Below are 24,073 nucleotides of genomic sequence, written 5' to 3'. Positions count from 1 at the left end.
TAACATAGCATGAAACGGGCTCTTTAATTAAATACCTTTAATTAAGTAGGTGTCCTGTTTTGTGACCTTTAAAAAATGACACCTTGACTTGCTACACCTCACCCTTTCGCCTTCAATGATCTAATAAGACGTAAGAGGGAAAAGTGTGCAGTAGTAACGTCTTCTAAAATCAGAAAAAGTGTAGAGACATGATGGAAAGGGTGTGGGTCAGTACGGACAGTTCGGAACGTAGGAAGTGACTTTGACGTCAGCTGAAGTGTGAAAAAAGTACAAGGGCTACATCAGGGAAAGGGTGTGGGAGACTAGAGGCACTTGGGAGGATAGGAAGTTACTGTAACGTCCTCTGTGGGAAAAAAGTACAGATGCACATGATAGAAGGCATGTGAAATAGTATAGGCAGTTAGGAAGGTTGGGAAGTTAGTTAATATGTATGAGAGAGAGAGAGAGAGAGAGAGAGAGAGAGAGAGAGAGAGAGAGAGAGAGAGAGAGAGAGAGAGAGAATCAAGCAATCCATTTCCTGAGGACCCTTACAAAACGTGTATAAAACTGCAGCACTTATTCCTGAACTCGCAGGGATAATCGTTCCTTGCTAATTGTGAGTGGGAGGGAAAAGATTTGCTTGATTATCTGACGCAGAGAGAACACGCTGGGCTCATAATACCAAAAGGACGAGAATAAATCACTTAATATATATATAGCGCAGATTCGGCTAATTTCAAGATAAGATTTCGAAGTTTCTCCTTTTTCTTCTCTCTTTTCTCTTTTCTTCGCCCTGCAGATGGTTCCCTTTCAACACATTCTGGTGCCAAGAGATAGTTTTTTTTTTCTCTTTTCACTCGCTCCCTCTTTACTTTTCGTCTCTCCTCGCTGAGCCAAGGAGAGGATGATGGGTTATTTTTCCTCCGAGGCATCCATCTCACCCATTTAGAAAAGCAAACAGGATTAAAACGAATTGGTTCCATAGCACACATTCTCCATTTCCTTCTCACCATTGTTTTCCTCCATTTTCGTCACTTCTTAGTATACGTTCTTTGTTTTCCTTCTTGCTTTCCATCTTAATAAATTATTCCTTTTCTTGCAGTTCTTGTACGTGTTGTTTATTTTTTTCTCGTTATTTGTATTTTTTTCCTTTCCTTTTTCACTTTTCCTCACTTTTTTCTTAAGTTTCCTCCCTCTCCAGTGCATATCCTCTTTATTCTTTTCATCCATTCTTCCTTTCCCTTGCTTTCTTGTACACTCTTTCCATTATTTCTCTTCTTTCTTTCCTCCCCCTTTTCTATCTTATTCCTTTTGTTCCACACTGACATTTTCCATTTTCCCCCCTCTTCTTTTACCATCTTGCCCTCCTTTCCTCCTCTTGTCTTTTCCCCAGTGGTTCTTCCCTCACTTAGTTATTCCATTTCTCTCCTTCCTTTCTCTTCCTCTTTCCCTCACGCATTCTTATCTCACTGGCTGCGTGTCTTTTTTTTTTTTTCTTTCTCTCGTGTTCGTTTCTGGTATTTCTACATTCCATTCTCTCTCTCTCTCTCTCTCTCTCTCTCTCTCTCTCTCTCTCTCTCTCTCTCTCTCTCTCTCAGGATTTATGAAAAATTACCGAGAAGTCACGTCTCGTTGCAGGAAAGTTGTTTTAATATGTTTTTTTTTTCAGAGAGAGAGAGAGAGAGAGAGAGAGAGAGAGAGAGAGAGAGAGAGAGAGAGAGAGAGAGAGAGAGAGAGAGAGAGAGAGAGAGAGAGGCGGGGGTGGGGGGATAAAGAGGCTAAGGGGGACAACCGCTAAGCTTCCCAACTCGCTCACCTATTCTCCCTTTTTTTCTTCATTAACACTCACCTGCCTACACCATTAATACCTTTCTTTCCTCCTCTTCCTCCTCCTCTTACAGTCTCATTTCCGGCTTTCATACATATTTCTTTTCTCCTCCTCTTCCTCTCTCTTTCTTCTTTTATACATACTTCTTTTCTAACTCTTATTCTTCTTATTATTCTTATTTTCTCCCCTTCCTCTCCTCTCCTCTCTTCTTCTTTTCTCTCCTCCTCTTCCTCTTCCTCCTCGCCCTTCCGCTCCTGTCTATCAATAATGTTGTGGCGGGGACAAGTATGGGATTAAATTTTTTCAGCACACGATACGATTTCCTTTGATCTTGATGGAATAAGAGAGTGTCAGCGATGCGAAAAAATGGTGTGGCCTTTATATTTTTTTATTTTTTTTTTGTCGTTCAGATGAGATGTGGTACTCTGTTCCACTACTACTACTACTACTACTACTTTTCCTACTACTACTAACACCAAAGTTCTACCAATACTCACTGCAAAAGATACACATCCCTTACTGACCACCACTCTTACCACTGTCAACGTATCTCATCCCAGTCCATCACATTCCATCTCCACACACCACCCCATTTCACCATTCCACCACCATTTCACCACCCATTATCCCCAGCACTAGCCGCCGCCACCTCCCCACCAGTCACCCTCCATCACCACCCATCACTACCCGCGCGGCAAAAAGCGACGGGTCCAGGCACAAAAAGGGCTATGGAAGGGGACTGGATGCTAGTGTTGATTTACCTGATGGTCGCGTGCTAGTGTGTACAGCAGAGTTATGGAACTGCGCTAATGTTTTTGTTTTTTTTGTGTGTGTGTGTGTGAGTGTGTGTGTTATGATGGAGTGTTATTATTTTATTCCTAAGTTACCTTCTATAATGTCTGGGGAGTTGTAAAGTGATGATTCTGTGACGAGTTAGTGATGTATATTTTTTATCTATTATTTAATTTTATTGATTTCACTTTATTTATCCACTTATCTATATCTATCTATTATCTATTTATTTCCTTTTTCCGTTTATCTTTACTTTCACTTCTTTTTCTAATGGGGAAGGTAGAATCAGGCTCAAAAACTGTGTAACGAACAACACTCGCATCCACTATGTTTATCCTTTCCTTCTCTCCACCTAAAATCCTCTGATCTGCTAAGAATCCATCCATTACCAGGTTTTGTAAGGAGACAGTCAGGAGATCAAAGGATTTACGATTAATTGAAAACATAATACACAGTGAGAATAAGTGCAAAGGTGACTCAACTTCTGACCGCTACTGTATGTTCTCAAATTAACCTACACAATACCTGAAGATCTTAACCATAAAGAGCGCATTGGACGACAGGGAAAGAAAAGAGCGTGAGAATAAAGGAGGGCAGGATCTTAAATGAGAAGGATGTTGCAGGAAAGAGATGGATAGAGAATATTGATGGATTGGTAAATGTACAAAAGGATGGGGAGTGTGTGATCGTTGCAGTAGGAATGAAGGAATAAAATGTGTGAGGAGAATTTGATGAGTCTTTGATTACGAATGAGGAAATACATAAGGTTGTGAAGGAAATTAAGTTATCCATATCATCTCCTCCTCCTCCTCCTCCTCCTCCTCGTAAAAAGACGTAAAAAGGAAGTACAAGAGGCGGTGAAGGAGATGAAATGTTACCCATATCTCCTCCTCTTCAACCTCCTCCTCCTCCTCCTCCTCCTCCTCCTCCTCTTCAACCTCCTCCTCCTTCCCCTTCTCCTTCCCCCCCTCCTCCTCCTCCTCCTCCTCCTCCCAATCATGCTCACCTTCATTCTACTCTTCCTCCTCATCCTCCTCCTTCTCATCATCATCTTATTTTCATCCTCTTCCTCCTCCTATTATTATTCTTCTCTTACCTCCCACTTCCAAACACATCACATTAAACACAAGAACACCAAAAAAAATACAAAGAAAAAATCGCACAAGGTAAAACACAACACTGCTGTCCTATGTTGGCTGTGTGCGAGGGGCAAACAATGGCTTGTTTACCTGGTTGATGCACACGAGATAGAGAGGAGAGTCACCTGGCTAATTGTGGCCCCTCACTTGGGGGATGCTGCCAAGCTAAATGGGAGGTAAACGTGTGATTTCACCAAGTCCTCCTCTTACTTGGAATCGCCCCGCTGTTCTGGTGTGTGTGTGTGTGTGTGTGTGTGTGTGTGTGTGTGTGTGTGTGTGTGTGTGTGTGTGTGTGTGTGTGTGTGTGTGTGTGTGTGTGTGTGTGTGTGTGTGTGGTTTATTGCATGGAAGACAAATACACTATGGAATATGAGCAGTACGTGGAAGATACAAGGAAAAGAAAGGGAGACTGAAGAATGAGAGAAGATAGTGAGGGAAGAGATACAAAGAAAGGATGGGGAGATAAGGAGATGAAAGCTGGAAACTAAGAGGGAAAACGGAAAGTACGTGAGACAGAGAGAGAGAGAGAGAGAGAGAGAGAGAGAGAGAGAGAGAGAGAGAGAGAGAGAGAGAGAGAGAGAATTAAAAAATTTATCATGTAAACAAAAACAAATAATTCAAAAGTTATGTTTAAGAAAGACTATAAAAGGAAGATGAAAATGGGCTCTCTCTCTCTCTCTCTCTCTCTCTCTCTCTCTCTCTCTCTCTCTACATCTCTCTCTCTCTCTCTCTCTCTCTCTACACACAAAAATAAGCAAAAATTAAAACACCACAAAGGGAAAAACGGAGAAAAAAACAATAGTGAAAATTTAATCACACCAGTGAAAAAAAAAATTAAAAAAGGGAGGAAGAAAATACAGGGTTCCTTTCGGTGTTTAAGACAGATAGTGAGGACCCAGCCGGACCCACCTGACCTTAATAGAGAAATATACCGAGGCGGGGGAGGGAAAATTAGAGGAGTTGAAAACCACTCAACGTCTTGCTCAGCGCCTTCCTGCTGTTACTGCTGCTGCTGCTCCTCCTCCTCCTCCTCCTCCTCCTCCTCTTTTCCCTGTTCCTCCTTTTTCTCCTACGTAGCTTCTATATCCCCCCTCTCTCTCTCTCTTTTTCCTTCCTCTCTTCAAAATATCCCCTTTTTGCTCTTCCTCCTTTTCCTTTTCCTTTTCTGTCCACCAAATTCTCCTCTTCCTCCTCTTCCTTCTCCATCTCCTCCTTCTCTCATCCTATGAAGCTCCTACATACATTCCTCTCTGCCTTCTCTTCAAAATATCTCCCAACTCCTCCTCCTCCTCCTTTTTTTTTTCATTTTCCTCTTCCTCCTCTATTTCCTTCTCAGTTTTTTTCTTCTTCCACTTCTTCTTCTTCTTCTTCTTTCTCCTCTTTCTCCTCTTTCTTCCATCCTCTCCTCCTCCTCCTCCTCCTTCCTTTCAGCCTGATTTCTTCATTTTCGTCTCCCCTCCACCTTATCTCTTCCTACGTACTTCATTCTTCACTTTTAACTTTACTCTCTCTCTCTCTCTCTCTCTCTCTCTCTCTCTCTCTCTCTCTCTCTCTCTCTCTCTCTTTACAGCCAACCGTTTTTCTTCCTCCCTTTTAATCTCTGCTTCTCCCTCCTCCTTATCTCTTATCTCTCTTCCTCTCACTCCGTTTCTCTCTTTTCCTCTTTCTACACTGTTTTCTGTAACTTATTTACTTTTTTCTCATTATCTTGCATTTTATCCTTCTTTTCCTCCCTCCTTTTATTTTTCCTTTTTTTTTATCTTTCTCCATTCTTTTCCTTTCTTCTTAGTATTATTATTCCCTTTTATACTTATTCCTATTCTTCCTCTCCTATTCCTCCATCATTTCCTCCTCCCTTTCGTCATACACCTACTTTTACTCTTCCTCCTCCTCCTCCTCCTCCTCGTAAAAGAAAAATAGGTGTAATTAGACAACTCTAACAGAACCTCATAAAACAACGCCAATTAGCGCCTCTGCTTCTTCCTTTCTTTTATTCGTGTCTTCTTTTACGTTTCTCTTTTCCTTGTCTATTATTTTGTTTCTGCCAAGTTCGGTGGCAATGAAGCTACTTTGTTTCTCTCTCTCTCTCTCTCTCTCTCTCTCTCTCTCTCTCTCTCTCTCTCTCTCTCTCTCTCTCTAATATAATACATTAATTTTGTAGGAAAACTTTAATCTTTCACTTGTATCAACTTTTGGTGGATTTTCTTTTTTTTTTCCTTTCCTTTTGCTTTAAACGTTTTCTAATGCAGGTATTTTCGCAGTGGCTTTTTACTAATATTAACTATTATTAACTTATCTTCCGCGCTTGTTTGTTTATATTTTTATTTTTATGACCGAAAATCAACTGAGGTTATAACTGAAGAAGAATACCATCGGAAAAGAGGATTTGCTGAGTTTTCATTACTTTTCATCTTGTTTTATTTGCGCTTCTCTCGCTGTTTACTTTTTTTTATTTGTTAATGTTTACTTTGTTTTTATTTGTTTGCTTTCAAGTGATTTATTGTTATTATCCTTGTTATTCTTGTTGATGTTGATATCTGCATTATTGTTGCTGTGTTGTTGAGGTTGCTGTTCGTGACGATGGTGTGTGATGTTATTGTTGTTGCTGTTGCTGTTGTTGGTGGAGGTGGTAGTGTTGTTGTTAGTGTTGTTGTTGTTATTGTTACTGTTACTACAAACACGAGCCAATCCCGGCAACAAAGGCAGTTCAGCAAGTGTTGTTTTGGAGGGAGAATGACAATTGCCCTTCCCTCATTACCTTGCAAATAGCGGTAATTTTCTCTCTCTCTCTCTCTCTCTCTCTCTCTCTCTCTCTCTCTCTCTCATACCAAATCACGAGAGTAATTTCACTGCATTTTAATTTCTCTCCATTCTTTTCATTCATTCTTAAGTATACTCCTTCCCTTCATTATCTAACCAAGCATCTTTACCAAGCCAAGTTTCTCTTATTATTGTTTTTTTATCATACGTAGTTTGCAAATATAATAATGCCTTCAAGTGTTCAAGTGTCTCTTGCTACTAACTCGACCCTATACGCTTTGAAAGTCACTATAGATCAAAATAAAACGTATATAAACCACTTAAAATATTGTCTGTAGTTGTGATTGTACCTCTGTTTATCTCACAAGTCACCAGATCTCCTCACAAGCAAGTGTTCCCTCTGATAATCCTCCCCTGGAAACTTTTACGAGTTCTCTACTACTCTACAAGCTCTCCAGCCTCTCTTAAAAGCCTTCTAACCTCTCAGCAGGGCACCAAAAACTCTCTCCCCTGCCTTACCTTAAAACTTCTACTCTCAGATGTGGTTGAGCTGAGTTTTCCAGTATTTAATAGAAGTCTCAGTCTCTCTCTCTCTCTCTCTCTCTCTCTCTCTCTCTCTCTCTCTCTCTCTCTCTCTCTCTCTCTCTCTCTCTCTCTCTCTCTCTCTCTCTCTCTCTCTGTGAATGATTGCTCTGCTTTCATATCTTGCCTCAATTTGTCTTAGTTCCTCGTTCAAGTTTTTATTACCTTTCACTCTTCTTTTTCTCGTCTCCTTCGTTAATTAAATCATAAGACCAAGGCGTCAATATAAAGCTCTCGACATCAGTTAACCCTTCAGTTCCCAATGGCACTACGACAGTTGCTCCTTCATTAGTGTAACCTTTATCTTGTATAACGAACAGTAGTAACTATAGGTACCAATATGTTTGAAGTGTCTCTTTATCACTTATTTTCAAACTAGTAATGTCTTTCAGTTATTTCCTCAATTTACATTATCAGACATGAGAAGAGCCTATTGCAGTGAAGATCTAAAATAAGGACCTAAATAAACCACCAGTCTTTCCATCTGAAGACGAATAGAGAAATACTCGAGCCATTTTCCTGTCAGTGGTGTCTTCAAAATATACCCTAGACCTGCATCAGCCAATTTCATCAAGTTTGAGAAGAACCAATAGCAGTCAAGGTTCAAAATGATGAGAGAGAGACCAGACAGGGGAATAAAACGGTGGTGCCATTCAATTTATTCCCCAAACTTACATCAGAACATTGTATTAAGCTTAAAAATTACCTATATCAGTCAAGAGCTCTGCATCTGAAGGCGAAGAGAGCAGCGGGGGAAATGAAGAGAATGGAAACAAAGAGGTCATTTTCCAGGCAGGGTATGATCCACTTTTTTTAGAGATTCTGATCCAAAGTAGATTCGTGTTCCTTTGAGCGTTCACAGACGGCGTGTGAATGTTATCAAGGAGCAACGGAGGCAAGGAATGGGCGGGAAGGAGAGAATGGCTTTTGAGAAGATGGTGGCGGCGAGTCGTGTGATGCGAAGGTTAAAGTTCAGAGTGAGAGTCAAAGGAGAAAAATTAAAAAGAAAAAAGTTTCGAGAGCAGAGAAAGATGAAGGATAAAAAGCAGTAAGACCAACGAAAGAAAAGAAAGGAGAGACAAAAAGGGAAAGAAAAACAAGAGCAGAAAAGAAGAGGGAAGATGCGAAAGATCGAGAAAGGAGGAAAAACAATAAAAGCAACGAAAGAGAAGAAAGAAGAAACAAAAAAGGGAAAGAAAAACAAGAGCAGAAAAGAGAGGGAAGAAGCCAAAAGATAAAGAACAGAAAACTAAGAGTAACGAAAGAGCAAAAAAAGGGACAAAAAAAAAAAGCAAAGGCCAAAAAAGGAGAGGGAAGATGAAGCAACAACAAAAATTCTCCTGGACACTCTGGGTGAGAAGGAAAGTGCAGGAGGGAGAACGTTGGGAGAAAAATTAAATAAAAGTGAAAGGAAAGGAAACAAACAACACGTGTCCCTGGAAACTGAGAAAATTGAAAAAAAAAGACCAAGAAAATATGCAATATGAAGAGAAACGAGAAATCTAGTTAGGGAAAAGAAAAAAGAAAAGAATAAAAGTATATACGACTCGTATATGTAACCGACAGAGAGAGAGAGAGAGAGAGAGAGAGAGAGAGAGAGAGAGAGAGAGAGAGAGAGAGAGAGAGAGAGAGAGAGAGAGAGAGAGAGAGAGAGAGCTCCGGCCACACCAATTTTTCGGGTCTCAACACAAACCGATTACTGAGCTACAAATTTCCAAAAAGTTGTGAGCGATGGATCTTAATGGAAGGAGAGTTTTAGTAGAGATCGAAACCTTTCTTCATTGAGAGAGAGAGAGAGAGAGAGAGAGAGAGAGAGAGAGAGAGAGAGAGAGAGAGAGAGAGAGAGAGAGAGAGAATCAAACCAACTCAAAAATATTCATACAAATTGACAGAAAACGAAAGTGAAGGAAAACTTCAGTCATACGAATAGGTAGAAAATGAAAGAGGGAAGGAAAAAAAATAGTAATACAAAATTTATAGAAATTACAAGGAAGGGCAAAAGATTAATTCATACGAATAGACAAAAAATTAAAGACAGAAGGAAAAAAAAATTACGCCATACAAAGTGACAGAAAATGAAAGAAACGGTGGTGCCATCATACTCACTTATGAAAAATTAAAGAGAAATAAAAGAGAAAAGAAAAAAAAAACTGAAGTACAACTCATAGAAAATAAAAAGAGAAGGACGATAAAAAATTTAAAGCTTCACTTAAACAAAAATATTCATAAAACCAGGCAATATAGCAACTTTTTTTCTCTCTTTCACTGTACACAAGGATCCAGTGAACCGGGAAATGCTGGCCCAGAAATACACATCCTAGTGGCCCACAAATCGAGGGATGCCATGAGGATCCTGCGGGGGGGGACGAAATAGAGAAAGGATAAAAAAATATATATATATACAGACAAATAAAATGAATATTGATACGGGATCAGAGAGAGAGAGAGAGAGAGAGAGAGAGAGAGAGAGAGAGAGAGAGAGAGAGAGAGAGAGAGAGAGAGAGAGAGAGAGAGAGAGAGAGAGAGAGAAAATTAAAAATGACATGATAGACAGAACAAAAAAAATATATTCAAACTGAATACTGTGGGGAGAGAGAGAGAGAGAGAGAGAGAGAGAGAGAGAGAGAGAGAGAGAGAGAGAGAGAGAGAGAGAGAGAGAGAGAGAGAGAGAGAATCCAAAAGGTTACAAAAATACAGAATTGAATTGAGGATAACATTTAAACAAAACAAAAAAGTTAGAGACAAGCGATATATTGGCAGAAAGAGATGGAGAGGAAGGTAAGCAAGAGAGAGATCATAAGGAGACGAGATGATCCAAGAGATTCCATAACCCAAAAAACCTAACAAAAGCTATGAATCTGGGAGGAATATGAAAAAAAAAAATTATAAACAATAAGGAAAAGATCAAGTACATTACAAAACAAGCTAAAAAGTGAAGATATAAACCACGAACCTATATTGTTTGAAGCCTTGAAAGACACGAACCAAGGAAACATTAAGGAAACAACATGCAACAGGAAAAATACAACGGGATACAAAGCAAATAAGGGAAATGTGAAACACGAAACTATATGAATAGAATCAAATAATCGACATGAACCGAGGGACGGAAAACCGAGGAAGGTAAAGAGGAAAAGCAATATACCAATAATAATAAAGAGGAGGCACTGGAAGCACATGGAAGGGGAAATAAAAGTCTATCAGCGTTCCAATACGAGTCAATAATAACGCCTATCCAATCCTCTTCTTGACGCACGTATATGCTCCAACCAAACCCTGTTGATTTACATACTCAAGCAACTCTCTTGACACACGTACATACTCCCACCAGACCTTCTTCTCCTAATTCATGTATATACTCCCACCAAACCCTCTTGATACATATATACTCCACCAATCCCTCTTCTCTTGATACATTTAGATGGAGATCATGTGGCGAGAGAGGCATGTGGTTTGGTGATGGACAGAAAGAAGTTTATACGTGCTAATGCGGTAATTAAACTAAAGGTGCTCAATTTTCAAGTGGTAAATGACACTTTTACTTCGTTTGAGTCACCATAGACAATTTCAGTCAAACAAAACTAGACACTAAAACGTTTAAATTGTTCCACCACTCCTGTTGTCAGTGGTGACTTTCTAAATCAAACTCTCAACCCTTTCGCTACTATGATCCTCCTTTGTTAAGTTCAGAGGACTGTAAACAATTATTTGCATGAGTACACAGAAAAGAGAGGGAGTAGAAAGTTAATCTTGTCCTCTCCAAGCTCCACGATCACGTATTTATAAGACTACTACAAAAACCATCTAAAAAGTTATTGGTGATTATGGTGATAGGTGGCATTGTCCAGCGCTGAATGGATTAACTTGTACCAGACCATTTCGTTAACTGTGAGAAGCCAAAAGCCAAAAGTTTTATTTACATTATAAACTTCTGTCTTACTAATGCCATGGTACCTGCTCCACCTTCCCTTTAGTCTGTGTCTGGGTCTCTGTCTGTCTAGTTCTTTATTCGGAAAGGCCAATGTTAGGAGGGAAGTGGTAAATATTTAAATTCCTCTTCCAAAAGTTTAATTATTTACATTATAAACTTGCGTCTTACTAATGCCATGATACTTGCTCAGTCTTTTTTTTTTTTTTTGGTCTGTGTGTCTGGATCTGTCTGTGCGTCTAGTTCTTTATATCCATCTGGAAAGCCAGAGTTAGGAGAGGAGGAGAGAAGTGGAGAATGCTCAGCTTCCTCTTCCCTTCTTCTTTAAGTCCAAAATTATCCCCTTTCCCCAGTTTCACCATTCCTCCTCCTCCTCCTCCTCCTCTCTCTCTCTCTCTCTCTCTCTCTCTCATTCATTCATTCATCTCTAATCCTCTCAATTCTCCTTCCCCTTCCTTTCTCATTATCTTGTTCTCCTTATCTTATGCACTTATATCTTCCCTTTATTCTCGCATTTTCTTATCTTTTCTGTGCCCTTCCATTCCTCTCCCATGTCCAACCTCCCGTCTCCTTTAACCTCTCTTCCCTATTCCGTCACCTCCATCACTCCCCTTTCACCAGTTCTTTCCTTCTATCCACCCTTTTCCATCCACACACCTACAGTAATATGTTCCCTTATATTTAAATTCCCATCCCTGTTCCGTCACCTCCCTCTCACTATTCCGTGTATCTTTTTCTTCTAATCTGTCACCTCCGTTATTCCCTTTTCATCAATATTTTCCCTCTATATATTTTTTTTCATTCATTTTCACACCTACAATCCTATATTCCCTCACTTTTAAGCTTCCATTCCTATTTTATCCCCATCCTCTCACTATTCCCCTTCCAGCAATGCTTCCCCTTCCCTCGATTCACCTTTTCATCCATCCCCACACCTATAACAGTTCCATCTCTGCCATTTAAACTCCCATCCTTATTCCATCACCTCCCTCCCATTCTTTCTCTCTCAGCAATATTTCCCCTCCCCTGTCCACCTTCCCTATCCTCGCCACCCTCTCCACCTCTCCGTACCCTCCCAGCAAGGATCAATATCATGGACTCTGGACTTTCTCTGCTTCAACATTCGCATGAGCTTCAGTTAAGGGGGAAATTATGGAACTGGGCCCCGTTTACCTCCACTTGTTCGCTTTCCTGCCCCCGTTCTTTTCTTTCCGTCTCCACTGAATGAGAGCTTAGATGAAAGAGTTAAAGGATTGCATCTCATTTTTCTCTCCGTGTTGCATTGTGAATACGTGAACCAGTAATGCTAACTCCGAAACTTGGGATGTGGTTCTTTTCTTGATGGAAATGTACGCTTCGTGAAGGTTGGAAAAGATGAATATAAGAATTAGTCATGTTTTCTTTAAATGTTACTCTGAATTTTGACTTTATACATTTCATTTACCAGCTTTTTAACCTTCCCTCGGCAAAATATAGAAGAATTAATCAAGTTATCTTCTCTCTTTTAATCTTACACTGAATTTTGACTTTGTACATTTCATTTCCAGTTTCTAATCTTCGTTCACTAGAAAAATATAAGAATTAGTCAAGTTTTTTTTTTCTACTCTTTTCAAATGTTCCCAACTTTGACTTCGACCTTGCATTGCTACCTTCCCGCCTCCGCTCATCACTCACAGGCATAGGAGCTTCAAGATAAACATAAAGACCATCACTCCCTTTCTTTATCATTCATAGATATAAGAACTTAAAATACAAAAACAAGTAAAAACCATCATATAACATTTCATCATGCTATCATCACCTTCAAGTTTGCTATATTCCCATTTCATCATTCATAGCTTAAAGGTAAACACAAGACCATTACTGCATGTTGATTTTGTTCTCCCCTCAAGTTTACTACCTGTCTGCCTCTGCTAATCACTCCAAGATATAAAAGCATTAAGTTAAATATAAACAAAAACCATCACTACATGTTTCTTTATATCATCCTCGCCACAAGTTACGATTTGGTAGTGTTTGCTGCTCTTTGTCAGTCGCCCAAGGTACACGCATCGATATTCCGCTCAGGGCTCACGCGGGGAGAATAGATGACAGGGGGCAGGGAGACGGCGGGGATGTCAAAGGGGAAAAATACTCCACAGAAAGGCGACAAACTTGGTGCACAGGAAAAACAAAAGCTCTACATCGGGTCGAGCCATGTTGCGGACCAGGACAAAAAGAAAAAGAAAGAAAAAGAGAAGTAATGGTATTTTTTCTCGCTGCTGGAAAGTAAACTGCGTGGGAGAAAAGATCAAGAGAACTCTATTCGTTCGCCTTTAGAAATAGCGTGTAACTTTTCTGTGTCAAGTGTGGTTGGAGAAAGTAGCAGGAGAGTTTAGTACACGAAGCTGAGAAAGTAATGGCGTTCTCTCGTTGCTGAAAAGTAAAATGTGGAGGAGAAAAATATTAAGTTTACTCGTTCGCCTTTTGCACGTTTAACTTTTCTCTTTAAGTATGGATTAGAAAACTGTACCAAGAGGGATTTCTACACTACATAAATTTAAGAAAGAAAATAACGACATTGTCTCGCAGGTGAAAAATGAACAGTGAGGGAGCAAAATATAAAGTTTACTCGTTCACCTTTAGCACACTTAACTTTTCTCCAAGTATTTGTTAGAAAAATGCACCAAGAGAGCATTTTTTTACAATACAAACTGAAGTAAAGACATTCCCTCGAAATTAGAAAAAAAAAAAAGTTGGGAGAAAAAAAGTAGATTGCATATTTAACTCTTTTTGTAATTTTTTTCTTAGATGTTGATAAGAAAAGGTACCAAGATAATTTCTTTCACTATATAAAAACTTTTACTTCGTTATATAGATTCTTTTTTTTTTTACTTTATGTGGATGAGAAAAGGTATCAAAAAAGTGTCCTTCACAGTATAAAAAACCAAATTGTTATATTTTTCTTGAGTGTAGATTAGAAAAAAAAAGATACAAAGACGAGCTCCTTCATATCAAATTCTCTCTATTATATTAAGAAAATTTCCTTCGATGTGTAAACCTATGAACGTAATAGTGTCTTCATTAGTTTGGGAAGTGTACAAAAACTTCAATAGAGCTTCCTCCATTGTATAAAACCTATCAAAGTAATAGTACTGTTATGCGTTTGGAAAGTGTACAATGCCGAAAAAAAAAATTACTGTGTCGATTAGGAAAAACATCAATAGATCTTCCTTCAGTGTATAAACTTAAGAACGTAACAGTATTTCATGGGGCTGTGGGAGTAGAAGATAAAGATGATTACTTTCTTATGTGAGGAGTAGGAAAAATACCATACAAGACAGAAGAGAAAATAGATCTCTGACTACTTATTTACCTTATGAGACAGCATGTAAATATGTCTCGTAGCTATTCCGAAAGTTACCAATATAGCTTCCTTCACTATATATATAAAACCTCCCTTGGTGATCCTGCTTGACGCCTACGAAGCCACAAAACAACACACGTACATTTACGGTCAATGAATAAAAAATGTAAATCAGTCACAATTTTTCCTTACCCTTGTGTTGCTTCAAGGGCTTCGTTACGGTTAGGTAAGTGCGTTAATCCGGCAAGTGATGAGCTGAATACGAGGAGGCCTAGACACCGCGACACCTTTACGACATCACTATGGCACCTCCACCACCGACTCTGGACCGTATTCTGTACCACTTCTACGCCGCACCTCCACTACATTCAGAAGGTTTTAGTTGAAGTTACACGGGATTTTAAGATTGTTTTTAAGTTTCTAGTGACAGATTATCAATATTTCTGCATCATTAACAGGAGAAACTCTTGAGAACCCGGCTAATCACCTATGTGGCCTTTGAAAATTTAGTGATGGCAGAGCAAAGCGTTTCTGAATATGGGTCTTTTCACCACTACACACCTTGTACGTTATACTCGCATGTAACAATTGAGTGGCGCGGCCATATCGTCTCAGCCAATGGCGAGGCCCGCGTTAAGGTCATTCTATTGAAGAGCGCTTGCCACTACACACAAACTTTGACCTAGCCTAAAGATTCAGTCGTTTCACTCATTCTTCTCTATCTACTCAGTGAATTTCCTATATTTCGCTCCCATTCATTCAGGATTTTACGTATTTCGTTCCTGTATCTACTTAAAGTTCTATCCATTTATTTCATCCAGTCATCCTAATTGTTATCCATGTTACCCATCCATCCACTACGATCTTAACTCATATCATTCATCTAACCATCCAAGGCCTTACCAATCTCGCCCTTCTATCCATCTATCTTCTATCAACATTTTGCTTCTGCTTCCATCCATGGCTATATTACATCCATCAAACCATCAAGCTTCACCTCATTTCTCCCTTGCATGCATCCAAGGCTGAACATTCCCCCACCAAGCCTTATTCGCCTTGTTATCCAATCCCTCACTTTCTCCCCACTGAGTCAGGCTTCGGGTCCTCGCACTGGCTGGCATAAAGGTCTTCCTAATCCTTTGGTCTCGCTTTGGCAAACACACTGCAATTTTTAGGTTCGGTCCAAGTGTGGATGCTATCAGTAAAGCAGGTTTTTGGAAGTTTTTTGTAGTCTTACTTTTGGTTTTTGTATTTTTTAAGTGTTTTTCTGCTTGATATATGAATAAATTATTACCCTTCGTCTTTGTATTTTTTTAAAGTGGCTTACTGTTTGATATACGAGTAAGTAATTGTTGGAAGTTAAGTGTAGTCTTACCTTCCGTGTTTGTATTATCTTAACTTACTGTTTGATACATTAAGTAATTGGTGGGAGTTATATTTAGTCTTACTTTTCGTCTTTGTATAATCTTAAATAACTTAATGTTTGATATACGAGTATGTAAATCCAGGAGAGACATTATATGAAGCTTTAATCTATACAAACTTCACTACATAATCATTCGTATACGCAAAACTGTGTAAAAAGTTATAATGTACAAAAAGTTATAAATGTGCATTACTTTACTCGTATATACTTAAGTGTCTTCACCTGCCCGTGTTGCGTGTCTGTTCCTCCCACGTCGCAAAAAAAGTACAAAGTTACAATTACACGTTGAGATCAATAAGAGAGTGAGTCAACACTGAAGCTACCAGGACACTCACTGATGTGCCGCTTACTGATGTGCCCAAGTGTTGCTAGAATGATTCATAGCGGAGTGTGACAAGAGGGTGTCAGCAACACGAGTCACGGCCAGGTGGATGAAATTTATTGGGTGCTACTGTCTGTTATTCTTATTACTCTTGCAGGTGGGTTCTATACTACATATTCAGAGTGATATTGTTGACACGGATTGATTGGTGGGTTCAAATGGATGATGGTGATGGATATGTCAAGAAAGAAACGCATATATATAAGGCACACAAACACACACACGCACACACACACGTTCCTCAATCCCCAACAAATAGATAACTAACATGATTCATTATTACGTCTCTCATCATCTTTTTTTAAATTCCTACACTCACTCCCCATTCCTTCACCTGTTCCTTTACCTTCACCTGCATTGCTTTCCTCATCTCCCTCACACTTATTGTTTTACCTTCCATTTATCACCTGGGATTTGTTACGTTCACCTGGTTCTTCCCCGAGCCTCTTGTCCTTCACCTACACGCACCACTAAGATATTCTGCCAGTAAAGGTCACTGTGGAGGCGTGATTGCGTGAAGGTCATGAGACACACACCAGTCCGCTCAGAGTAATTAATTCATGAATGGCTACATGTCGAAAGGAATGATGGTAATTAATCCAGAAATATCCCGCTGACCAAACCGTACGAGTGAAAACAGGAAAACAATACAGGTTAATATGACCACTACGAGCAGTAAGGAAATAAGTCATGAGGTTATGTTAAATTGAAATGCTGCAGCGATTGAGAAATTAATACGTAAACACATCAATAATAAAAATTCAAACCACCCACAGCACCACCCACAGCACCATCAAACACCAATACCAACACAAACATACATCAAATAATGTATCACGATATTAAAATTATAAACTTGATGACACATAACCACACTGAGTATTTCTTTCATACACACTTCAATATACATACGAACTCACTGTTTTTACTGTTAATTTACTTTGTCCTTTTCTCGTATTCTGTATAGGCCAGTGACCATGAGGCAACCATCACTTTCTTGCCAGTTCACCTTCATTCACTGGCGCCACACTAAGCACCAACACCATCATCATCACCACCACCACCACCACCACCACCACTGCCACCACCACCACCGCCGCCGCCGCCGCCGCCGCCACCACAATCACCAGTACACAGGGGAGAGATCAAAACAGAGCGGTGATGTCCGGGCAGGTGGGACAGCCGTTAAATCAACTCGCCTCAGGAAACCAGAAGCACCTTTACTACAGTTCCCATGAGACTTTAACAGTGCGGCAGACACTCCCAGCGGCCTCCTCTCCCTGCCGTTTTCAAGCACTCTCTCCCTTGCCGACGCTGCCTTGGCTTGTCAGATCGACCGAAGAATCAGTGACATTTTAGCGTTATCGAGCGAGATGCCGCCGTCTCCCCCCACAGCCATCCGCCACTCTCACACTCGCTGACCACGCGCAGGACGCCGGTAACACAGGTAAAACAGTGGCCCTTGTCTTCCAGGTGAGTGCTCTACCTGAGGAAATTCAATTAGTATCCCACAGGTGACCAGGTACTAAGGATCGGTGGGTTTTAGTGGGTTTTTTTTTCTTTTTTTTTTTATTTCGTGTTTTATCAGGTTCAAAATCGAAGTATTCGTGAACTATGACGTCATCAGCAAAGGAGGTCATTAATGTTTGAAGGAGACGAGGTGAGGGAATGTTCCGTGTCGTCCTCATCGTCTTCCAGGGAACACAGTAAAGGAACACAGTGATCACTTTAGCTAGCACAGCAGTGGCTTCTTGTGTTCCAGCCACAGTAACATATATGTACACGTATAAGTTGTATTATCCAATCACTCAATCACTCAATTACACACACACACACACACACACACACACACACACACACACACACACACAAACACACTGAGTCACGCTTGAAACATGAGTCACTAGTTTTGGTTTCTCCATCACATCACGCACAAAGGCACCACCGCCACGGATGCAAGAACGCACCAAGACACTTCACGCACAGAAAAAAAAAAAAAAAACAGTAAAACGCTTCACACGATTAACAAAAAAAAAAAAACGCACACACGAACGCACTTTCCATAGACGCATCATTACACTTCACTGACAAAATAATAACGAAAACTAATCACTGGTAGAAAGATAACGAAACATCACATTGCACACGAACACACAGATACACGAACTCGTCACCACACGAATCACACGCATTCACTAAAACTTAATATGCAATGAACTACCGCACCGCAAGTCACGCCACACCATCTTACTACCACAAGAGTCTCGTTCGAAATGAGGCGAAGGTGTGTGTGTGTGTGTGTGTGTGTGTGTGTGTGTGTGTGTGTGTGTGTGTGTGTGTGTGTGTGTGTGTGTGTGTGTGTGTGTGTGTGTGTGTGTCGAGGAAGCAGCTCACAGTGACCCCTAATACTATATGGCTTCCTCAGCGCGGTCTTGGTGACACACACACACACACACACACACACACACACACACACACACCGTAAGACACGATCGATATCTTCCATGGCTGCACCAATTAATATGTTTGTACTTTTGTATTTGTATGTATTTTGTATTCTTGTACTATTGACATTAAGTATTTGTACTCTAGTCTGTATTTGATTTTTTGGGGGATAATGCATGTATGAAGTGGAAAAAAAATGTGTGTGTGTGTGTGTGTGTGTGTGTGTGTGTGTGGTAGGGAACACACATCATCATAGGTCAGTTCATTCTCTCTCATTCTCTCTCATTCTCTCTCTCTCTCTCTCTCTCTCTCTCTCTCTCTCTCTCTCTAGGTCACCGGGTCGTTTGATGTCCACGTTCCACTGTCCCTAAAACCCCTCAGTCACGCACCACGTCCTGTCGCCGCCGCTGATTGAAAACCCAGCCCAAATTAAACCATGTAATTCCCAAACCTCCATTTCTTCAACGCAAAACCTTCAATAATCCCAAACTTCATCTATTCTTCCCTTCCTTCCCTCCATTCCTTATCATTACAGGGTCTTACTATCTATCTTTCTTTTTTCTATTTCCTAATTTTCTTTTCTTCCTTCCCTTCATTCCTTATCACTAAAAAGGGTCTTACTATCAATTTCATTCCTTTTTTCTGTATCCTCATTTATTTTCCTTTCTTCCCTTCATTCCTTATCCTTACAGAGCCTAAGTACATATTTCATTATCTCTCCATTCCTCTCATTCTCTCACTCCTCCTATTGCGTAATCTGCATAAAAAAATAAAAACTTGGAAGTGCTCAGCGGTAGTATAGTTATTCCTTCCTTCCTTCTTCCCTCCCTTTTTTACCCTTAGAAAACCTCATTACCTATCTCATTCCCTCTATATATCTTTCAAGTCTCTCGCTTCTTCTACTGCGTCCTATACCAGAGTCCTACACGGTGCCAAGGGGTCTACTTATTGCTTCCTTCCTTCTTCATCCTTACAAACACTAACAACCAATCTCATGTCTTTTTTTTTTTTTTTTTTATATATATCTCCGTATTTCACTTCTGCTGCGTCTTCCACGGTGCCCAGGGGGTCTAGCTAGTCTGCGGCGACGAGTTAACTTTTCATCACCGCTCCCCCCACGGTCAGTCAACAGTGGGCCTTCTGCGAGCCTTTATGAAGTTCTTGCCAGGCCACAACGGCAGTGAATTTAACTCGTTCCATATATTTAGTTTACTTTTCATTAAGCTTTGAACCACATTCATTTTACTCTGCGCCTCCCTCCCTCCTTTCCTCTCCTCCCGGTTCCTTTATCTTCTCGCTTGTCCTTGTCTAGTTGTATATTTAGCTCTTCCTTTCCTACTTTTCTTCCGTCATTCTCTCTCTCTCCCATCCTTCCATCTATAACCCTTTTTCCAGTCTCACTAATTTCCTAAAAGTCCTCTCCTTCATTTTCTCATTATCTCTCCATTCTTCATACGCAGGACCAAGTCTCTCTCTCTCTCTCTCTCTCTCTCTCTCTCTCTCTCTCTCTCTCTCTCTCTCTCTCTCTCTCTCTCTCTCTCTCTCTCTCTCTCTCTCTCTCTCTCTCTCTCTCTCTCTCTCTCTCTCTCTCTCTCTCTCTCTCTCTCTCTCTCTCTCTCTCTCTCTCTCTCTCTCTCTCTCTCTCTCTCTCTCTCTCTCTCACACACACAAACGAACACAACCCTGCAAATCCTAAAACGATGCACTCAACTATCCCTTTCCTGCTCTTCCTCTTCCCCGTCCTCGTTCTAGTCCTCCTCCTCCTCCTCCTCCTCCTCCTCCTCCTCCTCCTCCTCCTCCTCCTCCTCCTCCTCCCCCATCACAATCTCCTCAGTCTTCTTTACATTTTTTCTACGCCTCCTGACGCCGGGAGATGACGGAGGGATAAACGGGGACAAACGGGCGAGACTCCGAGGGTTTGCAAGGGAATTCCAGCCCACACAAACCCTCCGCAGTGATCAGCCGTGAGCCGCTGGGGAGGCGACCAAGCTGACTCTCAGTAATGGAAGAGGTGACCGCCCTGAATCCTGCTGCTGATGACTGAAAGGAGAGAGAGAGAGAGAGAGAGAGAGAGAGAGAGAGAGAGAGAGAGAGAGAGAGAGAGAGAGAGAGAGAGAGAGAGAGAGAGAGAGAGAGAGAGAGAGAGTAATGGAAGCTAACAGGTGGATAGGGGTAAGGATCTGCAGGAAGGAGACAATATGAGATGTAATGATGAAATAGAAAGCTGTGGATGGTGAGAATAGTGACAAAAAGAGAAGGCAAAGAGAGAAAGCAGAGAATGGAAGGGTTGGAAGGGGATGCGTGGAAGTGGAAAAGTATCTGTAGGAAGGGGAAAATGAGATGTAGAGATGAAAATAAATAGGAAACTGTGGTGGTGAGGATAAAAAGACATGAAAAGGGACAGAATAAAACCTACAGGGGAGAAGGGGACGTGTGAATGTGAGTGAAAGCCCGTAGGAATGGGGAAGGAGGTGCTGAAGTGAAAAAGAAGATTGTGGAAACTGGAAATTTATACGACTGGGAAGACTGAAAACGAATTCGATGATTGAGAGCCAAGAGGGCTGTGGAAATAGAAACTAGAGGGAGAAAGGGGACATGAAAGTGGTGAGTAAGAGCCTGTAGGAAGGAGAAAAGGAGGTGCACAGATGAAAAACATACAGTAGAAGCAGGGAGTGTATACGAGTGAGAGGGGAGGAAGGAAAAGTTGCGTGAATGAGGAATGAGAGGCGTTGAAATGAAAAAAAAGATTGTGAAAGAAGGAAACATACGTATTTAAATAACAAGAAGAAAGGAAGGAAGTAAGAGGCAGAGAACAATGAAAGAGTAAAGAAATTATCACAAAATACATAAAAAAAACAGTAGGGAAAAGTGATAAATAAATGAAGATATTAAAAAGATAATATTCGGCGAAGAGTAAAAATGCGAGGATAAACAGTAACAATTTAAAAACACCACGTTAACACATAAAACTAAATGAGAATACTAAAATTACACGCAGGAAAGCTTCAGTGAGATAACCCCGTAAATGGCGTGAGAGACTGCAGTGAACAGGTTTTATAGCCGAAGAGGAACAGCGGGAGGAGGAAATCTGGGAGGCGGGAGGCAAGGCATTAAGGAAAGGAGAACGAGCAGGGCGGGAGGAGGCAGTGGGTCGGGTGGGGAAAGGTGGTCGCGGGATGTGGTAAATTGCACGTGGGATGGGCTGTGGTGAGTGGGCGGACTGTGGGCAGGCTGTGAGTGGGAGATGGGAGAGTCGGTGGAGGGGAGAGAAGGGACAGAGGGTGTGGCATAAGTGGACACTCAGTTAAAAGGCGGACCAGGACATGCCTTTTAGTGCTTATGAAAGGACTGAATACTCGTACTTGCAACGAGGAATACGTAGAGCGAGAGAGAGAGAGAGAGAGAGAGAGAGAGAGAGAGAGAGAGAGAGAGAGAGAGAGAGAGAGAGAGAGAGAGAGAGAGAGAGAGAGAGAGAGAGAGAGAGAGAGAGAGAGAGAGAGACGGATAAGAGTGGATGTGTAGCTAAAAGGCAGGCTGGGAAGGGTCACTTAATGCTTGTGGAAGGATATAATACCTTACAAATAGGAATGGATATCTGCAGGGACTGACAGATGAATAGAAGGATGGGGTCTTCGTGGGAGTCGGATAGAAGTAAAGGCTCAACTGTATAAAAATGAAGACTTAGAAGGATCCTTTAGTGCTTATGACAGGATTTAACACCTTTTGAAAATAAATTTGTGTCTGTAGAAACTTAAACAAATGGCAGATGTGTGAGAAGATAGAGGAAGGAGTTCACCTAAAATTGAATCCTCGAAGAAAAAAAAAAAATTTGGAGAAATATTTTAGTGCTTAAGAGAGGATCCTACACCTTATGAAGAGAACCGAGTGTCTCTAGGAACTAAAAGAGAAATGGCTGATGGGTGAGAGGATTAAGATAGCAGTGGATGTTAAGCAAAAAGACAAATTTGAAGGTTATCTTATTATTTAACCCTTTCCCTTCATATGCAACATTTCTCGACACCTAAAGCAACGTATGAAATCTTTATAATCGTCTACAAGAAAGAGAGGGGTTAGAAGAATAGATGTTGCAATTTCTAGACGATACAAAACAAGAAGAAACAAGAAGAAATATTTCAGAGTGGTTAGTGATTAGGGAAAGACGTAGCAAATAGCGGTGAAAGGGTTAAGAGAGAATCTGATATCTTATGAAGTGAATGTCTGCAGCAACTGAACGATAACTGGCAGGTGTGTGAGAAGATGAAGATAGAAATGGATACTCAGGTAAAAGATAGACTTGGAAGGATATTTTGTAATCTAGAAACTAAAATGAAATGGCAGATGTTTGAGGAAGAGCAAGCGGGAGTCGGATATCAGTGGAAAGGATCTGATGTGAAGCGAAGTGTATGTCAGCAGGAACTAAAAGAGAAACGGTTCACTAAGCATTAATAGACTCCGCCATACGTGAAATGTGTAGCTCAGGTGTTTTCATGTCATTCCAGGTATTACAGCCGCGTCACTCTTCGCTTTTATTTTCACATACAAGTTAAAAATCTACGGAGCGAAAAGGCGATTATTATGTCAATTTACCGTACCCCTTTCATGTCCAAAACCAGAATATATACATTTTTTTTTTCCACACTAGCGTGATAAAACAGAAATTACTATCACAGACTCGCTATAATTTAAACAGCTGACACTACACCAATTCAGATTTCCCCGTGAATACAAAGTTATCGGAATCTGCACTAAACCATTTTTTTTTTCTCTCTCTCTCTCTCTCTCTCTCTCTCTATCGCTGAACCTAAAGGCCACGAGTCAGCGAGACAAAATAACCATACTTTTAAACACCAGACAGATAGTGCGCAGCCATTTCAGACTCCGGCCATGAATACAAAGTTATCGAAACCCAGGATGAACGTGTCGCACTCTGACTACTATTATTATTATTATTATCTGCTGCAGTTTTTACCATCAGGGACGCATTTATTTATTTTTTTTTCTCCCAGTACGATCAACGAATGTCATCCTCCACCACCACCACCACTACCACCACCACCACCAGTCGATTTTAATTTACAGAACATTCCCTAACGCAATTTAAGGAAAGGACTTTTTTTATTCAGGTATTGCATGTGATCATTGATAAACACCAATGAATATGTTTCCATTATCGATATTGCCTTTTTAGATCTGCGTGCGTGTGTGTATGTCCGTGTATGTGTGTGGGAAGAGGGTGTCTGTGTATGTATGTGTGCGCGCGCAGTGTATGCATGTGTGTGGAAGTGAAGGGATGTGAGAGCCAGTGAGTGTGGGATGGAAGGGAGGAAAGTATGAAGGAGAATGTGGAAAGTGTGTCAGAAAGGGAAGTATTAAAGAGAGGAAGTGATTGAGAACATGAAATACGAGTACATACGCGAGGACTGAAGAGAAGGAGGAGGACTAACATGACGAGAAGCACCAGCAAGA

At 40.7% G+C, this 24,073-nt stretch overlaps 1 protein-coding gene across 2 annotated transcripts in view; it reads right to left on the bottom strand.

The window, feature by feature from the left end:
• Positions 1–8,643: 8,643 nt before the first annotated feature.
• Positions 8,644–24,073, bottom strand: part of LOC135107952 (uncharacterized) — a 54,017-nt gene continuing 38,587 nt past the window's right edge. Inside the window, exon 4 of one of the 2 annotated variants that reach the window (XM_064018410.1) lies at positions 8,644–9,433. In XM_064018410.1, coding sequence (XP_063874480.1) covers positions 9,343–9,433 — 91 coding nt within the window. In that variant the 3' untranslated portion in view covers positions 8,644–9,342. Of the gene's footprint in view, positions 9,434–17,275; positions 17,649–24,073 lie in introns of those variants that run through there. The other variant, XM_064018411.1, reaches the window with a different exon arrangement.

This window comes from Scylla paramamosain, chromosome 16 (genome assembly GCF_035594125.1).
Source record: "Scylla paramamosain isolate STU-SP2022 chromosome 16, ASM3559412v1, whole genome shotgun sequence".
Taxonomy (NCBI): domain Eukaryota; kingdom Metazoa; phylum Arthropoda; class Malacostraca; order Decapoda; family Portunidae; genus Scylla; species Scylla paramamosain.
This window is presented reverse-complemented; position numbering and strand designations above follow the sequence as displayed.